Source organism: Dermacentor variabilis, chromosome 7 (genome assembly GCF_050947875.1).
Source record: "Dermacentor variabilis isolate Ectoservices chromosome 7, ASM5094787v1, whole genome shotgun sequence".
Lineage (NCBI taxonomy): Eukaryota > Metazoa > Arthropoda > Arachnida > Ixodida > Ixodidae > Dermacentor > Dermacentor variabilis.
In genome coordinates, this window is record NC_134574.1 from 173219430 (window position 1) to 173241905 (window position 22476).

The 22476-nt window shown below is 50.1% G+C and overlaps 1 protein-coding gene across 1 annotated transcript in view; it reads left to right on the forward strand.

Annotated features, from left to right (window-relative positions):
* The window catches only part of LOC142588932 (polyamine-transporting ATPase 13A2-like), a 44833-nt gene extending 26508 nt beyond the window's left edge, over positions 1-18325 (forward strand). Inside the window, exons 4-5 of the mRNA XM_075700743.1 lie at positions 818-1380; positions 17736-18325. Of these exons, the coding sequence (XP_075556858.1) occupies positions 818-1380; positions 17736-18168 (996 nt within the window). The 3' untranslated portion in view covers positions 18169-18325. The remainder of the gene's footprint in view (positions 1-817; positions 1381-17735) is intronic.
* The last annotated feature ends 4151 nt before the right edge of the window (positions 18326-22476 follow it).

Sequence of the window (22476 nt, forward strand, 5' to 3'; positions counted from 1 at the left end):
CTCTGCTGAAATCAACGTTTCGGGCAGTCAGGGACTTTCATGGATGGATAATTGAACAGGACCGAGCAGCTCCCTCTGAGTAACAGGAATCGACCACTCTTAAACGAAATGGTTTTGCGTCCTTCGTACGACGGAGGCAGTAGGTGGTGGCCTAATATCACCACCAGCGACGGCTACCTCTATGGAGAATCTCGAAGACCATGGCTCTTGGCGCCAGAAACGACTGCAACAACCGAAAACGCGTAATCGCAGCCATGACATCACAGGTGTCAATGTCTATGTGACTGTGCGACTGCGTATCAGGGAGAGAAGTGTGTGACGTCATACAGTTCGCACGGGAACGTGTGAAGTCATAGTAGTGCAAGGACGGCGTGCAGCGAGTTTATTGTACTGAAACTGGCGATATTTCTTCGGCTACAAGAAAGCAAGAAAGTGGGCGGCGAAAATTATCAAAGAACGTCAACTAGTCATTATGGTAAATTATGACACAAGAATATTAGATAACTTTGTTTCGTTCTGTTACTTGGGTTGCCATCAGTAGCGCTGGAAACTACGGGCTTTTCTGCTTTCTTTCTTCATTATTTTCGCGTCAAAAATTGACAATTGCTGGTTTGTCGCACCGTGACTACTTTTTGGGCTACCAATTAAAGCTTTTGCCGCAGTTGGCCATCTTTTTGGCTACTTCTCGGAATTTTTCGGCTACTTTTTCTCCCGAAGATCTGGCAACTTTTCTTCGCGGGTCTTGGACCAATTAAAGGTGTTCATCTCTCGGTGGCGCCTTTCAATGCAGGAGGAAGCCTGTGTCCGGCGCGCCCAGAGGCTCCACTACGCCTTGAGCTATCGCACGCTCGTCGTGCTGCGCAAGCACTTCCCGGGTCTGCTGTCATCGGTGCGAGACTCGGTGTCCGTACTGGGAGGCCTGCCAGCAAACAGGGCTGCGGCCGCGATGCGACAGCTGGGCATCCAGACCGTGTGTGCCGGCGCCACGCTAGGCCTAGCGGCCAGCCAGCGCGGCGCCATCGTCGTCGGCGGTCGCGCCCAATGGCCTCCGCTGGCGTGCGACTCGGTGGCCGACGTTCCTCGGGTGGCGCTGGCCGCTCGGTGCGTTCTCGGCTGCCGGGGCGCGACGCTGGACTACGTGGCGCTCAGCGTGTGCCTGCAGGCCTGCGCCCTGCTGGTGCTGTACGCGCAGCGCGCCACCTTCACGGACCGCATGCACGTGTACCTGGAGCTCGTGGCGTGCGGCGGCCCCACGGCGGCGCTCGCCGTGTCGCGCCAGGGGGCACCCCCGCCGCCGCGCCAGGACGCGGCGGCGTTCGTCCTGCACGCGCTGTGCTGGCTGGCCGCGCAGGTCGCCCTGCTCGGGCAGCTCCACTGCAGGTACACACCCTTCTGGCACGGAGCGAGCGCGTCTCTTTTGTCGAAGCGTATACGGGGTGCATCACTTTTACCGAGGTGTCAAAGATCGCCTGTGGCGGATAGCATAATTCCAGCCTTCGAGCTGTATTATTCCAATAGGCGAACAGCACGAGAAATCGAAACGCACATTGAACTAATGAACGAAAATTCACGAATTAACGCCACATATTGCAATTCACAAACTGTAGACGGTGAGTTTGCAAGACGTATACACTCGATATAAATTTCCAGGATTACACCAGTTTGGAGATATTATTTCCCAGTGTGTGGGACGAAACACATGCATGGCTTTTCAGTTACTTTTCTTTGTGTTCTCTTTTTTCCTTTCATTTACACTGAGTGCTAATCAGACATTACATAGGGGGGGGGGGGCGTGTATACATTTTGGTACAACGAACACCGAAAATTTCATTCCTGCAGCAAAGATTACAGCAGCGCTAAAATTTTGTGCAGTGCTCCTAGAAATCATAGGGAAACACATGCAAAAGAATTCCAGGTAGAATTCCTGATTTACAAAGGTAGGAATATACGAGAAAGACTTGCGCTGGATAATACAACGCAGCAATTTAAAAGAGAAAATACAGCGGTATCACTTGAAAACAGCTCGAGAGATTAAAATTAAAGTATGAGGTTTTACGTGCCAAAATCACTATCTGATTATGACGCACGCCCTAGTGGGAAATTCCGGAAATTTTGACTACCTGGGGTTCTTTAACGTGCCCCTAAATCTAAGTAAACGGGTGTTTTCGCATTTCGCCCCTGTCGAAATGCGGCCGCCGTGACAGCGATTCGATCCGCCGACCTCGTGCTTAGCAGCCCAACACCCTATAACCAGTAAACAGCGACGGCAGTTCAATATATATATATATATATATATATATATATATATATATATATATATATATATATATATATATATATATATATATATATATATATATATGTGTGTGTGTGTGTGTGTGTGTGTGTGTGTGTGTGTGTGTGTGTGTGTGTGTGTGTGTGTGTGTGTGTGAAGAAAAATAACAGCACGAGAAAAGTTGTTAAGCAAAATATGACGTCAGCTACATGCCATTATTTCACTGGGCTGGAAACAATTCGGAACATTCCTGTGTTTATGTTAACGGTGTTTTGGTAAGCGAAAGAAATTCGTTCAGTGCTCCTGAAAGTTTACCTGCATTGACTACGTCATCTGCTGATATCGGCAACTGATTCCACTCGAGTGTGCTTACAGCCTGTATTTTTTTCATCACGAAATATTCATTGATTTCAATTAGTGAACTTTTTAATTATTGCTTTGATCGCAATTAAACATGTCAATTACAATGTTGTAGGGGACCTTAACCTCCGAATCAGGCATTTACTTCGTGCTGAAGTGTGCCTGGTTGTATATCCAAGAAGAAACAAAAGCCCGCGAAATATGAAATAGATGCGCGCTCGCGCGCCGCTATTCAAGCGCCTCCAAGCAACCTTTGAAAGATATATGCGGCTGCATTCGTTTATCGCCGCATCGTACAAGGCTTCTTAATGTAGGATGGCTCGAGAGGTTTCGCGACCTGACTAGCGTGGTGCGATAAGCGTCAGCATGAAAAAAAGCTACTAAAGAAATTCAACCAATGTTAAAAAATAAACAATGCGCAAAAGAGCACCAAAAAGAAAAAAAAGGCAGCTGTCGGAAGAACAGCAAAGAGCTACTCAGGAGTTTATTTCAACAAAAAATAAACCAAAAGCACGTAAGGCGTCTCAGCCGCCCACAAAGAAATACCCAGAGGTTTAACTGGTTGAGTCATTTACCCTTTCTGTCTCTTGAACTCCGGAGAAGAGGCAAAACAAAGCAGTTCTTTACCTATCTTTGTCGCAAGCTTTTTTGATCCAAGGATAGGGTGACATCATGGAGGTGCGTTAAGCAGTCACGTTTTACACCAGTTTTGAGCGGTCATCTTCCACTTATGGCACGTGCTCAAACCGTCTGAAGCAGTACACTACTTGCTTCTTTCCAACACTTGTGCTGTTGCAGCTTTGACCAACGACGTTGGAATCTCGCGGCAGGCTCTGCTTATTTTTGCCTTTAGAGCATCCGGTGTGGTAGTTTCGCTGCTATACACGCGATCTTTCGCGTAGCCCCACAAGAAGTCCAGCTGTGTCATGCCCGATGATCTTGCAGGCCAGGTCCGTGCCGTCCAATCCACTGTCCAGGAAAAAGCTTGTCGAGCCACGTTCTAGACTGACTATGCGCAGGAGCACCATCGGGTTGAAGCCAGGTGTTCCGAATGTGCGCAAGTGGAACGTTGCAATAGACGTCGTTCACGGGGCCCTCGAGGATGTCGTTGACGTAGCGTTGCGTCGTTGGCAGAGAGTTACAGCTCAGCGAGTCCAGTTGGCCCGCTGGCTCGCTGAGCTATAACTCTCTAATCTGTTGTCAAAAAAGATGGGCCCGATGATGTTGCCATCAAAAATACCGCACCACACATAAAACAACCACTAGGTGGTATTGGTGTCGTGTTTGTGTCATCCAGTGGGGATTCCTCTCACTCCAGTAGTGCGTGTTGTGAAGATTACCTTGTGCGTCTCTGGAGAAATGAGCCTCATCCGTCCAAAGCACACGAGTGAGAAAGTCCAGTTCTTCTTCACATTTCGTGAAAATCCAATTGGCAAAGTCAAGTCCGTTGTCAAAATCTCGGTCTTGAAGTTTTTGATGAAGATCTACATGGTATGGGTGCATACGACCTTTTTTTAAAATTCTCCACACTGATGACCTTGAGGTTGCGGCCTCCGCACTGGTGTCGCGCACACTACCCTGAGGGTTAGCAGCAAAGAATGCCAAAACATCCGTTTCCGCTTCTTGAACTACCGTCGCAGTTCTGTGTCGCTTTCGTGTGAAGCTACCCGTTTCGCACAGGCTTCGTGCGTTCTAAGTATTATTGACGGACCAGGGCGTCCTCCACAATGGCACATCCGGAATAGCCGCCTTCCTCGTGTCGCCGTGCGCCGCCCCACAGCCACTTCAGCATTCACACCATTCGTGAAGGGCATGATCGACTTTCTTCTTGAAGAGCAGGCCACTGGCGTGCTACCGTTGACAGTGGTACCGTTATTAGACAGTTTTAGAATAGCGTTTGTCGCCTTACCTACGTCAAACGTAAGCACCTCTGCGGGCCGTTACGGTGCGCGTCCTTTCAAGTCCTTTAGTTTGCCGCACGGAAACGCAAACGTAAAGAAGAGGTTATAAAACAGGGCGCTGACTGGTGCCCTGCGCCAAACGTATCCAAGCCAAGACGATCCATTAGCAACAATCTTGCCGTTGCTATTATGGACGCGTCTCGCTAGGCCTACGGGCGCCAGAATCGCCGAACGATCTCAGAAAATGGACGCCCTATGCACTCATAACTAACCTCTCAGGTGACCTCAGGTGACCTCAGGTGAGTTTATAGAAAGCGAAAGCTCATTGCAAAAGTTGGTCATCAAAGCGAGTGAGAGCGTAGCCATTACGAGTATTCAAGCTGAAGCGGGAGCCATGGGTGCCGCCATGTTCGACAACGCTATTTCTTAGCATCCATAAATATTACGAACGTTAAACTCGCCAAATAATGTATACATTATCATAGCGCATGCTGTAAGAGTTGGGGTCGGGCATGAATTAAGTGGTAGCTGGCCCATGCCGTCGTCCAACTCATCCACACTAAAGCGCGGGCTACATGGAGCGAATTGTCACGGCGAACGCGGCGCGGCGAACAGGGGCGCGGCGGCAAGACGTCGAAGATGCGCTGCATAGCAATACATGAGGCGAACAGCGGGCGGACGCCGCCGCGAGTTCGCCGTGTTGGCGCCAGTGTTATCAGACTCAGCATACGCGTTGTGGTAAACAGTGAAACGAATATAAGCGCTTTTTAAGGTGGCATATACCGCTTTTATAACTGAAAAATACACCAACACTAGCGCAGACACCAACGTGGTTGCAGAAGACGAGAAAAGGCCGCGCGCGAAAGACCAGCATGCCTAGCGACCGGAACTGGCGCCTCCCGATTGGCTGTTGTCCACCGCTGCGCGCTCGACGCTTCCGGCTGCCCGACGAAAATATTTGGACAGACAGATCGGCGGCGGCCGTCAAATTTTTGAACGCCGGCCGTCGGGCGTTCGCCGCCCAAGGAAGTTCGTCGCTCGGACGCCGGTTATTCGCTCCATGTATTCCGGGCTTAAGGACGTTGTTGAAGGGAGGGACTTGTTCTCATCGAGAACGAGGAATATGAGATTTATTTACAGTATCTACATGAAGGGTGGAGAACGTTATATTTCATCAGTTTAGCATGACTGAAAAAGAAAGCACACCGAACAGCCGACAACAGCTGCTTAAAAACCATCTGTCCTCCCTGGATCCCTAGGTGAGGGAAAACGGCCGTTCAACCTTCGTCTAAAGGCCGCCCCACATTCAGCGTTTCTACCGGCGTTTTTTGGCGTTCCGTCTCCAGGCGTGGTCGCATGAACGGCGCCAGAGAGGGCGTCCAGCCACACGAGCGGCACGCGGACCAGCGCCAGCGCAGCGTCGCACAATGTGACCAGATTTATTTTACCAGATACCTCCTAAGCTAATTGTGTAATATCAATGAAAAGAGCTGTCATAAGTATTCTTCAATGCAATACTTATGCCTTTTGCATAGTTTTACGCTAAATAAAATATTCAGGGCTGTGTAGAAAAATTACACAAGGCTAAGCTTCAGAAAACTGGCAGCAATATCGGCGTGAACATCACGAGCGGTCGGCGCGTCAGCGTGCGAAGCTGAGCATCGAGGGTTCTTTATTCTATGATAGAGGGGGAAGTAGGTGCTTTTTATTGCTAGACGCCATACGCCACATCATGGAAAGAAGGCAGCAGCTTTTGCTGCTAAAAAAGAAGCTCCTGCTTCTCATTTGGTACACCCGGCAGGACGATGGCGGCGACTTCAATCCACAAAACGTTTTTTTTAACACGATTCTTGTGTTCCTTGTGTTTGGTCTGCCACAATATCGGCCTTGCTTCTACAATGGCTATAAAAAGCTCGTTATCGATGTTCGCCGGTAGCATGATTGAAGCAACCAAACAAACAGCAATGGCGGCGCGAACTGCGAATCTGCGGAAGTTTCTTGCAAGAGTTGCCAGCAGCGCGGCCACGCCCTGCCACGCGCTGATTGGTCGGCGCTGTCGAGCCGCTTCCGACGGCGGCGGCGAGATCTGGTGTCCCTTGAGCACGACGTTTTGGCTTGGCGCCAGCCTCAGCGTCGACGCCGAGCGACGCCGGGTGACAAAACGCCAGAAAACGCCGGGAAAACGCTGAATGTGGGGCGGCCTTAAAGGGAGCGTCCAAAGTCATCGTATTCGACCCGCCTTTGAGGGGGAGGGTTCACACACTCACTTCCGCACTTTGGTTTCACTGAACACACCGAAGAGAGTGGGTTGTCGTAGACAGGGGTTGATACGCTCGACCCAAGCAGGCGCCTCTTGATCCCAGTGCTGACTCCGCCGCTAGCCGCCGCGTCTGTCCATTGACTGCGACGACTTCTGGGGCCCGTGAGAAAGCACCACAAAACACCCTTTTCCAGGAGTTCTCTTGCTCCAAGTAGACCGTGAAGGCGATAGTGAATCAACTAACAATACTCGGTCCGCCGGACGTGGCTAGACTCGATGGCGCCGCTGGCTGTCTGCAGGAGGCGCATTGTCTGCTTTACAAAGCCAGTCGTCGCAGCTGGCCGGGAAGGGTTCGAAGGTCGCTTCTCCGAAGATTGCTAACATTAGAGCTGTGAAAGTTTTGCAGCACAGTACCCCAGCAGGCCAATCGTAACAATGCGCGTAAACCGCAGAAACCCAGTGACGTTCCGAGCATACGCAGTGAGGACGACGCTATTTCTTTACGTACGTAATGCGTTTACGTTCGGTTGCAAACGCTAAACTTAAACTGTCTATTATCTATGCACTGACACGTCAAGCAAAAATATTTTACGTAATCGACAACAGCATATGTTGGCCGTCCAGATCCACCAAACGCATTATATGGACATAGCCTGCACAAGGTTTGTTTCTATCGCTAAAGGGAACAAAAGGAGCATAAGTTCCAGGCGCGCCTATCTACAGAACAAGATACGGTTTCCTGACTTCGAAATCCCCCCGTATACGGCTCTGCTATGCTTATCGATGCGTCAGGGGTGTGTTTTCATGATGCCGCGACCATCACATAGCGTGAAGCCCTGTATCGAGCTGCCGCCACTAGTAAAGCCGCGTATCCATGGCTATTCGCTTGGGAGGGCTTAAGTAGCGGCGCGCGAGCGGGTATTTATTTCGTATTTCGGATGTTTCGCGCGCTTTTGTTCTTCCTCGGAAAAACCAACGAGGCACAGCTGAGCACGAAACAAATGCTTGATTCGGAGGTTATTTGGGGTGCCCTATACAGCTTTGTAATTGATATGTTTGCGATTCAAGCAATAATTAAAATTTTCACTAATTAAAATCAATTAATTAATACTTCGCGATTAAGAAAAATATTGGCTGTAAGTACACGCGACTATATATATATATATATATATATATATATATATATATATATATATATATAGTCTATATATATAGTATATATATATATATATGCAATCGGTGCGATTTCTCTAGAGCTCTTGGGTTTTCTTACTGGTCAAAAGTAACTGGGGTACCCTGTAGAATACACAAGGCGTATCGCCGTATGTATTGTGTTAAAAGAATATCTTAATTACAAAAATAAAACCGGAATAGGCACGGCTTAGTATGGATCGCGGTTTGACGTCACGGGCTGTATAGGTAAACCACGTAGCCTTATCTCAGTTCCCTCCCATCCGTGCAATAGGTATATATTGAAAAAAAAAACATACCACAATTAACTCATTTTTTCATAATTTTTTGTTGTTTCATTAAATTGCATACACAATGCTTTCTTGATTTTTAACCTTCCTTTGTTTGCTTTTTTGGATTAATTCGGTCACCACGGGGACTGTGGCTTTGTGATCGCTATGATACACGGCCAGTGGCTCTGTGGCGATACTGGAAAGGTTCTTGGCCAATGTGAGGTCCATACACGACCGATGACGCGTCGTGGGCACCTGATGTTTGTGTAACATTGAATGCCGAACCTTTACAAGAGAAACGCCACGAACCACTTTCCGTCTGGCCTAGACACGTCTATGTTGAAATCACCCACAATTACGATGGGAGCGCAGTCGGTAGTGGTGATCCAACCAAAGCCGCGCATACGCTTGGCGTTTGCGGCACGATCTTCGTCGGTATTACGTGCCGCCCGGCGTTGCCGCCCACATTCCCGCGTTTGTTCACGACGCTTTTGTTGTTCGCAGACGCGCTGTTCTTCTGCAGTCCTCGCTGCACGGGTGGGACTGAGATGAGGTTACGTGGTTTGCCTGTAGAGCCCGTGACGTCAAGCCGCAATTCATACTAGGCGGTGCCTATTCCGGTTTTACTTCTTTAATTACGATGTTACTATAGGGACCATAACATTACGGTGCGCGCTTTCGCCCTGAAAGCTGGGACAGGAAGGATGTGTTCGGCCTTCCTCTACTCAGCGTTGTGTACTGCACAGCCGTTGCTCGTGTCCGAGCAGTACGTATTCGAGCCCCCGACGGCCACGCCACGCATCGGCACTCTTGCTCAAGTCACGAGCGCAACAGGGAGAACGCACGCCGAGAGAGAGGCCCGTCAACTCGCAAGTGATGAGCGAGAAATGCGCCTAATTGCATAGGCGCAACATGGCGCAACTGAGAGATCAACAGTTACGTACGATTCTTCAATATTCTTCATATTCGCATCGCTACCGCTTTGCCGCCAGGTGCACGTGTCGTCTGCACAGGCGCTATTTAATATATGCTATTAACAAAATTAGGTAATTACCAGCCCTGTGGCTTTGCCAAGATTACTTTGAGAGTATGTGCTAGGCATCTATAGTGTTGCGTTTCGCCTGCGACACGTGGTTTTGCCGGCGCGACTGCGGCGGGGCGGCAGACATTTTGGCCCGATCGTCGTCGCCGCAACGCTCCCCGCCAGGTGTTTCCAGGCGCGACTGCGGCGATGCGACCGCAAAGGATCACCCTCTCATTACAGTCATTGTGCCCGACCGGCAGCGCTACGACAGTGTGCTACGACATTGTGCTACGACATTGTGCTACGACAGCGCTACGACAGTGTGCTACGACATTGTGCTACGACATTGTGCTACGACAGCGCTACGACATTGTACGTTCACGTGCTCGTCTATTGAGGGGTTCCTTCTTGCCCTCAACTGCGAGAGTATAAAGACAGCTGCCCCCGGACGCCAAAAGGAGGGCTCCGATTTCTTCTGTTGAGTAAAGTGCTCTCCCGTCTCTCTACTTCGGTCAACCTGACCGCCAACTCTTTGCGATGTTAAAATAAACAAGTTGTTTTGTTGTTACCAGTCGACTCATGCTTTGCCGGGACCTTCGGATGCTTCCAGTTGTACCCCAGGCCGCCAGGCCAACGCTACCCTTGGGGCTTACGACCCAGGTACAACCACGGGCGTCAGCGCCGAGTTCCTCACAACAAACCGATGCCATCGGTGGGGATCCAAACATCTGGTTGGCAGCGGTGAGATCGCCTCCGACTTCAAACAACTGTCTGCCAGCGGTGAGATCGCGACAACGGAGGCCAGCAGCAAAGAGATGCAGTTGACTGTATGCTGAGCAGCTCATCGACGATCCGGGAGCAGTGCAACGAGCCCTGTGTGATGACTGGTTGCCTGCAGCGGAACGACTGCGCTGAACTCTTGGCTGCGAGGTTTGGTGAGTGCGGGACTTTCTTCTTCTGAGCTTTGCCAGGCTTTTGTTAGTGTCAGAAACAGAGCTGGTAATTGTGGTTGTCGTTGCTGCCGGGTTAGTTTGCGGCAAGACAATAGTAAGCAGTAGAGAAAGCAGCATTCAGAGCAGCCATGGATTTGAAGTCGTTGCGCAAACCGAAATTGTTGGAGCTTGCAAGAGAGTTGGGTCTGGATGTCTCAGACAAACTAAGAAAACCTGAACTGCTAAAGGCTATTCTTGAGTTAGAAGCTGAGGATGACGAGCTGTCGGAATGCCTTGAGACCATTGAAGAGAGGGAGACTGCAAAAAGACAGGAGCGTGAACGTAAAGAACAGAAAGAGCGAGAGCAACAAGAGCGTGACCGTCAACACGCTTTGGAAATGAAGCGTCTTGAGGTAGAGATGGAACGCGCTCGTAATGGAAGTCAGGCACACGGTGCAGGAGAACGCGTATTGTTCAAAATGACTGACCTGATGCGGCCGTTTAAGCTTGGAGAGGACATTGGTTTGTTCCTGGTTAACTTTGAGCGAACGTGCGAGAAGCAGGGGTTCTCTCGGGAAACGTGGCCACAGCGCTTGCTCACTTTGTTACCCGGCGAGGCGGCCGACGTAGTCGCTCGCTTGGATAGAGAGGAGGCAGAGGATTTCGACACAGTGAAATCGAGTCTTCTAAAAAAGTACCGGCTGTCTGCGGAGGCGTTCCGTCGGAAGTTTCGGGAAAATGAGAAAGGCAAAAGTGAGTCATATACAGAGTTTGCGTATAGGCTTATGTCGAACATGCAGGAGTGGCTCAAAGAAGAGAAAGCGTTTGGTGACCACGATAAAGTTCTGCAGTGCTTCGGGCTAGAACAGTTTTATAGTCGGTTACCGGAGAACGTGCGATACTGGGTCTTGGATAGGCCAGACGTTTGTACGGTGGCTAAAGCCGCTGAGCTAGCCGAGGAGTTTGTGACGCGTCGGGCTCGCGGAGCTAAGGACGGTCAAAAGGGTGAATTTGGCTCGAAGTTTGAGAGGCCGAAGTTCACACCCATGAGAGCAAAGGGGAACACGCGTAGTGCGGATGCGAGTGGAAGCAGTGCGACCGAACCTAAGGAGACGGCGGCAGCCGAAGCCGAACGCAGAAAGCGGTTCGAGATGAGGCAAGCGCGCGTTTGTTATACGTGCCAGAAGCCGGGTCACTTTTCGGCGCAGTGTCCGGAAACAACACCAAAAGTTGTGTTTTTTTCAATAGGCAGCACTGACGAGAACATGAAGCTTCTCGAGCCTTACATGCGAGACCTCCTCGTGAACGGGAAAGAGTGCCGAGTGCTTCGCGATTCCGCAGCTACGATGGATGTAGTTCACCCGTCTTACGTAGAACCCCATATGTTCACGGGCGAGTGCGCATGGATCAAGCAAGCCGTGGAAGCTCATAGCGTGTGTCTGCCGGTAGCAAAAGTGCTTATTGAAGGACCTTTCGGAGCGCTTGAGACGGAGGCGGCAGTGTCATCTATGCTGCCACCCCAGTACCCGTACCTATATTCAAACAGGTCCGATCACCTCCTGCGCGAGAAGGGGCTTTTGTTTGGTGAAGCTAGTGTTCAGGCCTTAACCAGATCGAAGGTTCGGGAGCTCGCTGCAAAGGCGGTAGTTGCGGGGCCGACGTTATCAAACAACGAAAAAGGGTCAGAGGCGCAGCAAGCTGATATTCAGAGCACGCCCGAACTGAATAAACTTGAGTCTGTAACGTTAAAGGCGCCAGATACTGGAGAGGAAATGCCCGACACGGGAAAGTTAGAAGAGCTATCTACTGATTTGCTCATCGCGCCTACGTCAGACGGACTTGATAGGTTGCTAAAAGTCAGCCGGTCGGCTTTGATAGCCGAGCAAAAAAAGGATGGCAGCCTGGAAAACGTGCGCTGCAATGTCAAAGAAGGTATCGCCAGGAAAACTGCGCGTTTTGTGGAAAGAGGTGGAGTCCTGTACCGGAAGTATCTAGACCGCCGAGGAGTGGAGTTCGATCAGCTGATCGTGCCTCAATGCTATCGTCAGGATCTGTTGCGCTTGTCACACGGGGGTTCGTGGTCCGGACACCTAGGAGTTAAGAAAACTAAGGACCGTCTCTTGCAAGAGTACTATTGGCCAGGGTGTTTTCGGGACGCAGACCATTTCGTGAGGACATGTGACACTTGTCAGCGGGTGGGCAAACCAGGGGACAAATCAAGGGCGCCGTTGAAATTGGTACCTATCATAACGGAGCCTTTTAGACGGCTCGTTATTGATACAGTGGGACCTCTGCCGGTAACAGCCACGGGGTACAGACACATTTTGACTGTGATCTGCCCAGCGACAAAGTTCCCTGAAGCAGTGCCGCTTAAAGAACTCAGCTCAGTTGAGATAGTTAATGCACTACTGTCCATATTTGCGCGAGTTGGTTTCCCTGCGGAAATCCAATCAGATCAGGGCACAGTGTTTACTAGCGCTTTGACGACAACTTTTCTCGAAAGGTGTGGGGTAAAGCTGTTACACAGCTCAGTGTACCACCCACAGTCGAATTCCGTTGAGAAGCTCCACTCCGTCATGAAGCGCGTGTTGAGAGCATTGTGTTTTGAACATCGAACTGACTGGGAGCTGTGTCTGCCTGGGGTGATGTTTGCTTTAAGGACCGCGCCGCATGCGGCTACGGGGTTTTCGCCAGCTGAACTGGTGTACGGTCGCTCGCTTCGGTCTCCGCTTCGCATGCTTCGAGAATCATGGGAAGGCAGGGGCGACGACCCAGTCGTGGTGGAGTACGTACTTAAGCTCCTCGAACGCTTAAGAAGGGCACAGGAGTTGTCAGGTGAAGCAATGACAAAGGCCCAGCAGAGGGCCAAGGTTTATTATGATCGGACAGCCAGGGCCCGTCGTTTTGAGGTGGGCGATGAGGTCATGATATTGCGCACATCGCTAAACAACAAACTAGACGTGCAGTGGGAGGGCCCAGCACGAATTGTTCAGAAACTGTCGGACGTTAACTACGTGGTAAGTCTGCCAGGAAAGCGGAAAGCACAGCAAGTTTACCACTGTAATCTGCTCAAACCTTATAGACAAAGGGAAGCAGTGGTGTGCATGATGGTAAACGTTCCTGAAGAGCTTCCGGTCGAGCTTCCAGGACTAGGCTCGGTGACGAACAGGGAAGACACCGGTCAAGTCATTAGTGACCTTATCAGTAAAGCACCGCTGTCGCCCGAGCAGAAAACCGAACTACACCAGCTATTACAAGAGTTTCAAGGTCTGTTCTCTGAGAGGCCTGGTAGGACTTCTGTACTTACTCATGATATAGAACTTACCTCCCCAGAGCCAGTACGATCCAAGGCGTATCGGGTGTCACCCCGCCAGAGCGATATTATGGAGGCTGAGGTAAAGAAAATGCTACAGCTCGGTGTTATTGAGGCAGGTGAGAGTGATTATACCTCCCCTTTGATTTTAGTTGAGGTACCGGGCAAGGAACCTCGTCCTTGCGTCGACTACCGCAGGCTTAATTCCATCACTAAGGATCAAATTTATCCGATCCCTAACATCGAGGAGCGCCTTGAGAAAGTTAGTAGCGCTCAGTTTATTTCCACCCTAGATCTTGTCAGGGGTTATTGGCAGGTTCCACTTACTGAAGAGGCTAGTAGGTATGCGGCGTTCATTTCACCAATGGGAACATTCCGTCCTAAAGTGTAGAGTTTTGGTTTGAAGAACGCGCCATACTGTTTTTCAAGCCTCATGGATAAAGTGTTGCGGGGACAGCAAGAATTCGCTTTACCGTATCTAGACGACGTAGCGATATTCTCCGCATCCTGGTCTGAGCATATGGCACACTTGCGGGCAGTGCTAACCCGCCTGCGCGAAGCGGGCTTGACAGTAAAGGCTCCTAAGTGCCAGTTAGCACAGGCCGAGGTTGTCTACCTCGGTCACGTGATTGGTCAGGGTCGTCGCCGCCCCTCTGAAATAAAAGTGGCCGCTGTGCGAGACTTTCCGCAACCGCGCACAAAGACCGATATTCGGTCGTTCTTGGGTGTCGCCGGCTACTATCAGAGGTACATCCCTAGGTACTCTGATATCGCGGCTCCCCTGACGGATGCTCTAAGAAAGACAGAGCCTCAAACAGTCGTCTGGGACGAGACAAAGGAAAGAGCTTTTAGCGCCCTAAAGAGTGCCCTAACAAACCAGCCTGTGCTACGATCGCCAGACTATACAAAAGGGTTCATTGTTCAGTGCGATGCTAGTGAGCGAGGCATGGGCGTTGTACTGTGCCAACGGGAAAATGGAGAAGTAGAACACCCCGTCCTGTATGCTAGTCGTAAGCTGACCAGTCGTGAGCAGGCGTATAGCGCCACCGAGAAAGAGTGTGCGTGTCTCGTGTGGGCCGTTCAGAAATTGTCATGCTATCTAGCCGGCTCGAGGTTTATCATTGAGACGGATCACTGCCCTCTCCAATGGCTGCAGACCATCTCTCCCAAAAATGGCCGCCTCCTGCGCTGGAGCCTCGCTTTACAACAATATTCCTTTGAGGTGCGTTACAAAAAGGGGAGTCTCAACGGTAACGCCGATGGCTTAAGTCGAAGCCCCTAACGTAGGAATCAGCCTCAAAATTGTTGGTTACTGATGTTTTTCTTCCTGAGGCAGGATTTTTTTTAACATATTGCTTTTGTTTAGTGTTTCAAAGTGATGATATGCTTTCTAGTGCAATTTTCCAATTTGTGGACGCGTTCTGAGTGATGCTAGACTACTGTAAGGAACTAGGCAGTGGTATAAAAAGGGGAAAGAGCCTGGCAGGGCTTAGTGAGGGTTGTGCCGTGCTTGCTGACTGAGCGGTTGAGTTTCAGCGTAGTTCCAACGCTTGCCGGGAACGAGAACAAAAATGTGAACTCTCCCGAAGTCACTTTGCAGTGTCCCGTGCGAACCTGAACGAGAGAACGAGGCCTTCTCTGTGAGCTGCGCTCAAGAAACGTCGAGGGACGCCCGACTTCGGTTATAAGCATCATCGAGCGACATCCCTCCGGACAGCGGATGCAGTCCCCTGTCCATCGGGATCTCCTTTCCCCGGCGGGGCGGTCTGTTGCGTTTCGCCTGCGACACGTGGTTTTGCCGGCGCGACTGCGGCGGGGCGGCAGACATTTTGGCCCGATCGTCGTCGCCGCAACGCTCCCCGCCAGGTGTTTCCAGGCGCGACTGCGGCGATGCGACCGCAAAGGATCACCCTCTCATTACAGTCATTGTGCCCGACCGGCAGCGCTACGACAGTGTGCTACGACATTGTGCTACGACATTGTGCTACGACAGCGCTACTACAGTGTGCTACGACATTGTGCTACGACATTGTGCTACGACAGCGCTACGACATTGTACGTTCACGTGCTCGTCTATTGAGGGGTTCCTTCTTGCCCTCAACTGCGAGAGTATAAAGACAGCTGCCCCCGGACGCCAAAAGGAGGGCTCCGATTTCTTCTGTTGAGTAAAGTGCTCTCCCGTCTCTCTACTTCGGTCAACCTGACCGCCAACTCTTTGCGATGTTAAAATAAACAAGTTGTTTTGTTGTTACCAGTCGACTCATGCTTTGCCGGGACCTTCGGATGCTTCCAGTTGTACCCCAGGCCGCCAGGCCAACGCTACCCTTGGGGCTTACGACCCAGGTACAACCACGGGCGTCAGCGCCGAGTTCCTCCCAACCGATCGCGCCAGCGGTGCGATCCAAACAATAGTCATTTTAACCCATGTTAAATTTCGTTGCAGTAGGCCTTTAAATGCTTGAAACAGCTTTTTTGTTGGAAAAGTAAGTGGAACAAGAGTGCATTTTTTACGGCGAGTTTGATGGTGCATATCACCAAACTAGTAGTGTCCCTCTGGAAATTCATTCCAACTGGATACGCCTCGCAAACTTACTGGCTACAATTCGTGAATCCCCTTGTGTGGCGTAAAGTAATTAATTAAGAAGTTAATTAGTGACATTAAATACAATGTGTTGAATATTTGTTTCGATTCCTCGTGCATGTCCGCTTCTGAATAATCCAGTTTTAGGACTAGAGTTGTGTTATCTGCAACAGACGATTTTTTAAAATTCCGTAGAACTTAAAGATGATCACCCGCGCCCCGTATATATTGCCTCAACCACATGAAGCCAAGTACGGCTGCATATTACGGTTGGTCATGTACACTGTTCTCGATTACGCGCTGTTGTGTAAAGCAATAACTTTGAAACTGGACAGTAGCACACGTCGAACCCTGTGTGGTGTGTTCCCGTCCAGAGTCGTCCTTTTCCACAAAAAATCGAAAGCAGCACACAAAGCCAACAGGTAATGAAAGCAAGAAAAGCGCGGGGTAATTTAAAAATATTGAAATATGCAAATGGTAAAGGGAAAAAAAGTGGACGAAAAGAGAACGCACGCACACAGAGTTGTTGAAAGAGTGCTGAACCGCTATATACTTGTAGCTCCCGTATATAGACACAAGCGAGCTCTCTAGCAATCCTCGTAGGTCCTCGGCCGGCTTGCGCGCCGATTTGTCACCGACACAACGGCCAGATGGTGATTCTATCCTGTCCGCCTTGCACGCAGGGTTGGAGAATCGCATAGCGGAAGCAGCTGTACACGTGGTCGAGTGCCGCTATGCGCCATGAGCAGACACGTTCGCAGCACGTTGAGTCGGCTGTATACCTCGCACAATACCTGTATGCACAGGCGCCGCGGACGCTGTGCCAGCAGTGGTCAAGCAAGGGATTCCTTTGGAGATTCGACAAGACCCCTTGTCGAAAAATTGGCTGCAGCAACATTACGGTGGTACAGATCTCTTGCTAGACCATTGTTGATCTCCATCTTCCGGTGATTCGCCCATCATCTGGTGATGGCATGGTGCCCAGCTCACACAAGCCTTGAGGGGAACGAACCGGCCGATTCGCTAGCCCAAGGTATCATTAACCGGGCCGGCTTGACTGGGACGGTCCCAGGAACCCACTGTAATAACCCCGATCCAACGGGTGCCCGGGAGATTGTCTCACCCACAACTCAGTGGAGAGCAAGCCGCCAGCTGGCGCAAAATTCAGACCGAGGTATTCGAGGGAGAGGCCTTCGTCCTGCAGTGGAAATAAAATAGGATGATCATTATGATGATGATGATGATTCTCAAAAATGCTGAGGAATTATTCAGTCAATAATTTAAGACCTGGTGTACGTGAGCAACATTCGCGGTTGTATGCTGTCTACTTTGCATATACGACATGCATAAACACTTGGCATACATACATCTAAATATATGCAGAACCTCATGGCGACGCCGAAGGTGACAGGCGAAAATTCGCGATATAATTTCTACAGCAATAAAAACTGGCGCACGATCGAAGTTTACAGATCCGCATTTCCGCACCAAAAAGTTATGTCGCAGTTTTGTAAACTGCAACCGTTAGCGCATATAAAGCGGACAAATTTGACGTACGAATTTACAGCCTATATACACCGTTTACAAGGGCTTCGCAAAAGATGTGTACGGTGTCCCCCCCCGCAGAGGCTGGTACGCGCGCCTGCCCGAGCGACTGCAGCGCCGATTGGACGCCAGCGTGGTGTGCCTGCTCGCGTCGTACCAGCTGCCGCTGCTGGCTGTGCAGCTGGCCGCATTCCGCGGCGGCAGCGGGCTCCGCCCCGTGGCCGTCGCCTGCGTGCTGCCCATTGCAGCCACCACGGCCCTCATGTTTCCCTGGGCCGCGTCGGCCTCTCTCGCCCTGGGCCTACCGCGGTGGCCCAGGGACAGGGAGACGCTACTGCTCAGGATGGGCATTGTCCTGGCCGCGCTCCTCAACCTGCTGGTTGACACTCTGGTGCAGCTATTCGTGGCTCCCAAGTTTCGAAGCGACGCGCAGCCCGCCGATACGATGCGTGTTCCTGTCGCCGAGACCCACATCGGGCGTGGTGTGCCTCCTGGCACTGGAGCGAGGCAGTGAACCGAACGTGAAAGGAATTGCGTGTGAAGACCTTCCCGCTGGTGAAAAAAAAAGAAAGAAAGAAAACAATATACGTTTGATAGTGCTGCAGAACCGTTTAGATGAGTGACTAGGATGGAAGCTTGGTCCAGTTGGTTCGAAAGTCGGAATTGTTAAAAAGGACACTGAAGACAAATATTAAGTTAAGATGGACTATTAAAATACCCTTCCAGAAATCTCGCAGGGCTTGTCTCCCCCCCCCCCCTCCGTACCGAGAAAAAAAGAACTTAACCGGAGGGGCAGTCGTGTTTGAAGGGTCGGCTAGGTCGGCGTACTTCCAGCGCCATTCAAATCGCAGCGGCGAGTGATGACGTTGCGTACGCCGATGATGATGATCGTGTTTATTGGCATCCTCTTTGAAACGGGCGAGGTCAAATGATCACCCAGCATGCTTGATTTATTCTGGTTTTACTACATCTATCGATATCTACCCTTTCTTTTGCCTAGCTGATCTCTATCTTTCGTATTTCTATCACATATATATTGCACCATTACCTACGCTTGCAATGACTCCGGTTCTATCAATCTCTGCCCTGCCTTTTCCTTTTTTCACCACTACTCCCATCGTTTCTCCCTGCTCTCGACTGCAAACCAGTTAGTTATCCCTTCAAACTTCTTCGAATACCAGCACCTCTGGAAGGTAGACACACTGGTCCCTACGGGTCCCGCTGGCCGAATATCTTGGCATTTCATTACGATGTGCCGAGTCGTTTCCGGGCATCCTTTATTATTTATTTTGTTTTATTTTTTTTTGCACCAAACGCACGCCTCATCCTGTGGCACAATTTTGCTCCCGCATGTTGTCCTGAGGCAGCCAGCTCAAATTGTGAGGCACTCCCCCTTTGCGTTATCATTCAAATTTTCACTCTTAATTTCTTTCTTGCCGTTTATATATATATCCATGGTCTTATTTGTTTTTGTCCATTGCATCCAATTTACCGACTCTGTTTTTGTCACCTCCTTTGTTTATGGCCTTTTGGTTGTCTATTTACACTTTCAATTACCCTGTACTCGGTTGCCAACTTTGACACCCGCCGTGGAGTGGCATTGACGTTGCGCTGCTAAGCCCGAGGTCGCGTGATCAAATTTTGGCCGCATTTCAATTGCGGGGCGGGGGGGGGGCGAAAACAAGCATGCACCGTGCATTGGGTGCACGTTTAAGAACCCCAGATGATGAAAATTAAACCCGGAGTCGCTACTACGGCGTGCCTCATATATCGTGGTTTTGGCACGTAAAAAAAATCCCCAAAATTTAACTTTTTTGACCTCTTCCTCCATTCCGTGTCCACGCCCTTGAGGTACAGATATTTCTGCACTATAGCCGGCCATCTTGTTTTTCGTCCAGGTTCCTGAATCTTTTCTTAAAGCTTATCTTTGCGCTTCGCCGGCTTCAAAAAAAAAGGAAAAAGCAAGCCCCACCCTGGCCGCTTTATACACTGCCTCATTTGTGGGCAGGTGCCCAAAGCTAGTCGGCCCACCGTCTGGTTAATCTCCAACGCCGACAAGACTTCGGAGTTGTAGCACAGAATCGCATTTTTGAACCTTTGTGCTGGTATCCTCGCATCATAATTTATTTACTCTCGCCTCAAGGTGCCCTATGCTTCCTAATTGCTGCACCCCGCTTCCCTTTCATTTCTAGATTTGCTTGGTGGACATCTAAGTAGTTCTTTCATTCGTTCATGTATACAACCTGGTATTTATATTGCTTGACTATGGGTATGACTTCCTGATGAACTGCGACCACATCATCGCTCGTCTCTTCAGTAAAGGTCACAATTCCCGATGTTGCTGTACTAAACCTAACGCATTCGTCGCTGCCCCCCCCCCCCATTGTCAGTTAATATTTTCAAGTTTCCTTAAATGCCTTGCATTGTCCACTGTTAGAAATATGTCGTTCGCATACATCAGCCCAGCGACCTTATGCTGTACCTTTTGCCCATTACGAATGTAAGATAGCTCAAAACCTAATTCATTGCTTTGTAGGCATCTTTTTATGTCCTCAACTAAAGCATCTACAATGGGGGACAGAGGATTATCCATGCTTCAATCCTTGGTGCATTTCGAGCCATCCAATATACGAATTACACTCGGTTGTCCCACCGGAACACCTCCACGAAATCGTCGTCGATGCCCTCGTGCTTCTGAATATCCCATAGCAACTTCCTGTCTACATTGTCGTAAGCTCCCTTAAAGGTCAACTGCAACGAAATTATGGACCAGGTAAAAAGCTCCGTTTCTGATAATTTAGACATGCCGTAGCCTCTTTGGAAAATTTTACACTTGAAATACGAGTGGGCGCTTCACAAACGCACGAAAAAGTAGTTTTGACGCCGAAACTGAAAGAAAAAAAAACGGAGGGCGCCCAAGCTTTGCCTTTAAGAGTGGAACGCGATAGCACTCAAATGCCCCCGACTGCTTCCCGGCAACTGCAGCTGATGTAACCGTAATGTTCACCGGCAAACGCTGGCGGCGAACGCTATGCACGAAGGCAAGCTTTCTGATAGGAACGCGGCCTCTTGCGTGGGTCGACCTCCTGTTATTCTTTCGCACTTTATGCGCTGTCGGTGTTTTTTTTATTACATTTACTTGTGGGCTGCTGTTCTCAAAATACTGAGGAATAACTTTGTAAATGAAAGACAAAGTATGAGCAACTTTAGTGGCAGAAGAGTGACTGGGTATGCGTCGTTCGCAATTTGGTTCGAAATTTGTTTTGGCGAAGCGAAGTCCGACGCCGGACGCGAACGGCGTATTTTCTGCAACAAGGGGGCCCTAACGCTGTCGCGTTAAAATTGCTTCCTCTCCCGTAATTGAGAATAAATGTAAGCATGAAATTTCTACCGGCAAATCAAATTGGCTGCAGATGGTACTATAGCCACAATCTTTAAATGGGTGCAGTGCATGTTCGCAACGGCACACCCCACCACACTACACCACACCACGCCATACTGTGCACTGGACGGAACCCCATAGCGAGTCTCGTCTCGGTCAAACGGCCATTCGCGGCTTGCTGAACGCTGCCGGCGCCCCGGGAGCCCCGCGGAACTCTCGGACCGCTGGCGTTGAAAAAGGCACTCAGCGCCAAAAGATGTCAGTCAAGCGTATCATCATCATCATCATCCTGGCTACGCCCACTGCAGGGCAAAGGCCTCTCCCATACTTTTCCAACTACCCCGGTCAAGTGACCCCGGACATGGCCCTGCATCTGCATTTGAACGTCGCTGTTGGTAATGGCAAATAAAACTTCAGCGTACTAGAAGTTAAAGCTTGGGCGACATTCTGAACAAACATTATAAAATTATTCTGGGCCTATTCGTTTATTTTAACGCGTAAATCGGCGTCAGCAGGTGCGTAAGAAGCGACTTATACGAAGAACCAGCCCTTTCGAGGTAACTTATTTTTCGAGGCTGAGGCGATATTTTCATGGGCTTACCGTTGTTTAGAGAAAGTTATTCTGGGCCTATTCGTTTATTTTAACGCGTAAATCGGCTTCATCGGGTGCGTGGGAAGCGATTTATACGAAGAACCAGCTCTTTCGAGATAACTTATATTTCGAGGCTGAGACGATATTTTCATGGGCTTACCGTTTTTTAGAGGAAGTTATTCTGGGCCTATTCGTTTATATTAACGTGTAAATCGGCGTCAGCGGGTGCGTGGGAAGCGATTTACACGTCGAACCAGACCTTTGGATTTTGGATTGTAAAACTTCATTTGTCCAACAGATGTAGGGAAGGCTTTAAGCCTTCCCACCTAGCCGACGGCCAGGAGTCCTTGGACCCTAGCGGCGGTTTCGGCCAGTCGGACGGTCTTCAGTTGAATCTCCGGATCGGAGCTGAGTAATAAGGTCTCCCATTGTTCTAAAGACTTTATTGTTCCCTCAGAGGGAGCCTGTGGGCATTCCCACAGCATGTGATTAAGATTAGCCCTGGCTTTGCATAGCTTACACTGGCTGGAGTACTGACCCGGGTAGTAAAGGCTGCACGACACCGGGCTTGGAAACGAGTTGGTTTGCAGGCGACGCCAAGTGGAGGCCTGGCTCTTGTTTAAGGATATATCAGCCGGAGAATATTTAACCCGCCCTAGTCGGTAGTGTTGTGTGATCTCTCTGTAACACACTAAGCGGTCCCGCCCCGTGAAGCCTTCGGCTACCCCACCAGCTCGGAATGTAAGTCCTCAAGCTAATTCGTGGGCCGCCTCGTTCCCAGCGAGGGAGGCGTGCGCAGGTGCCCAGATTATTTCAATTTTTCTGCTATCTCTGCACGTATGCAGGAT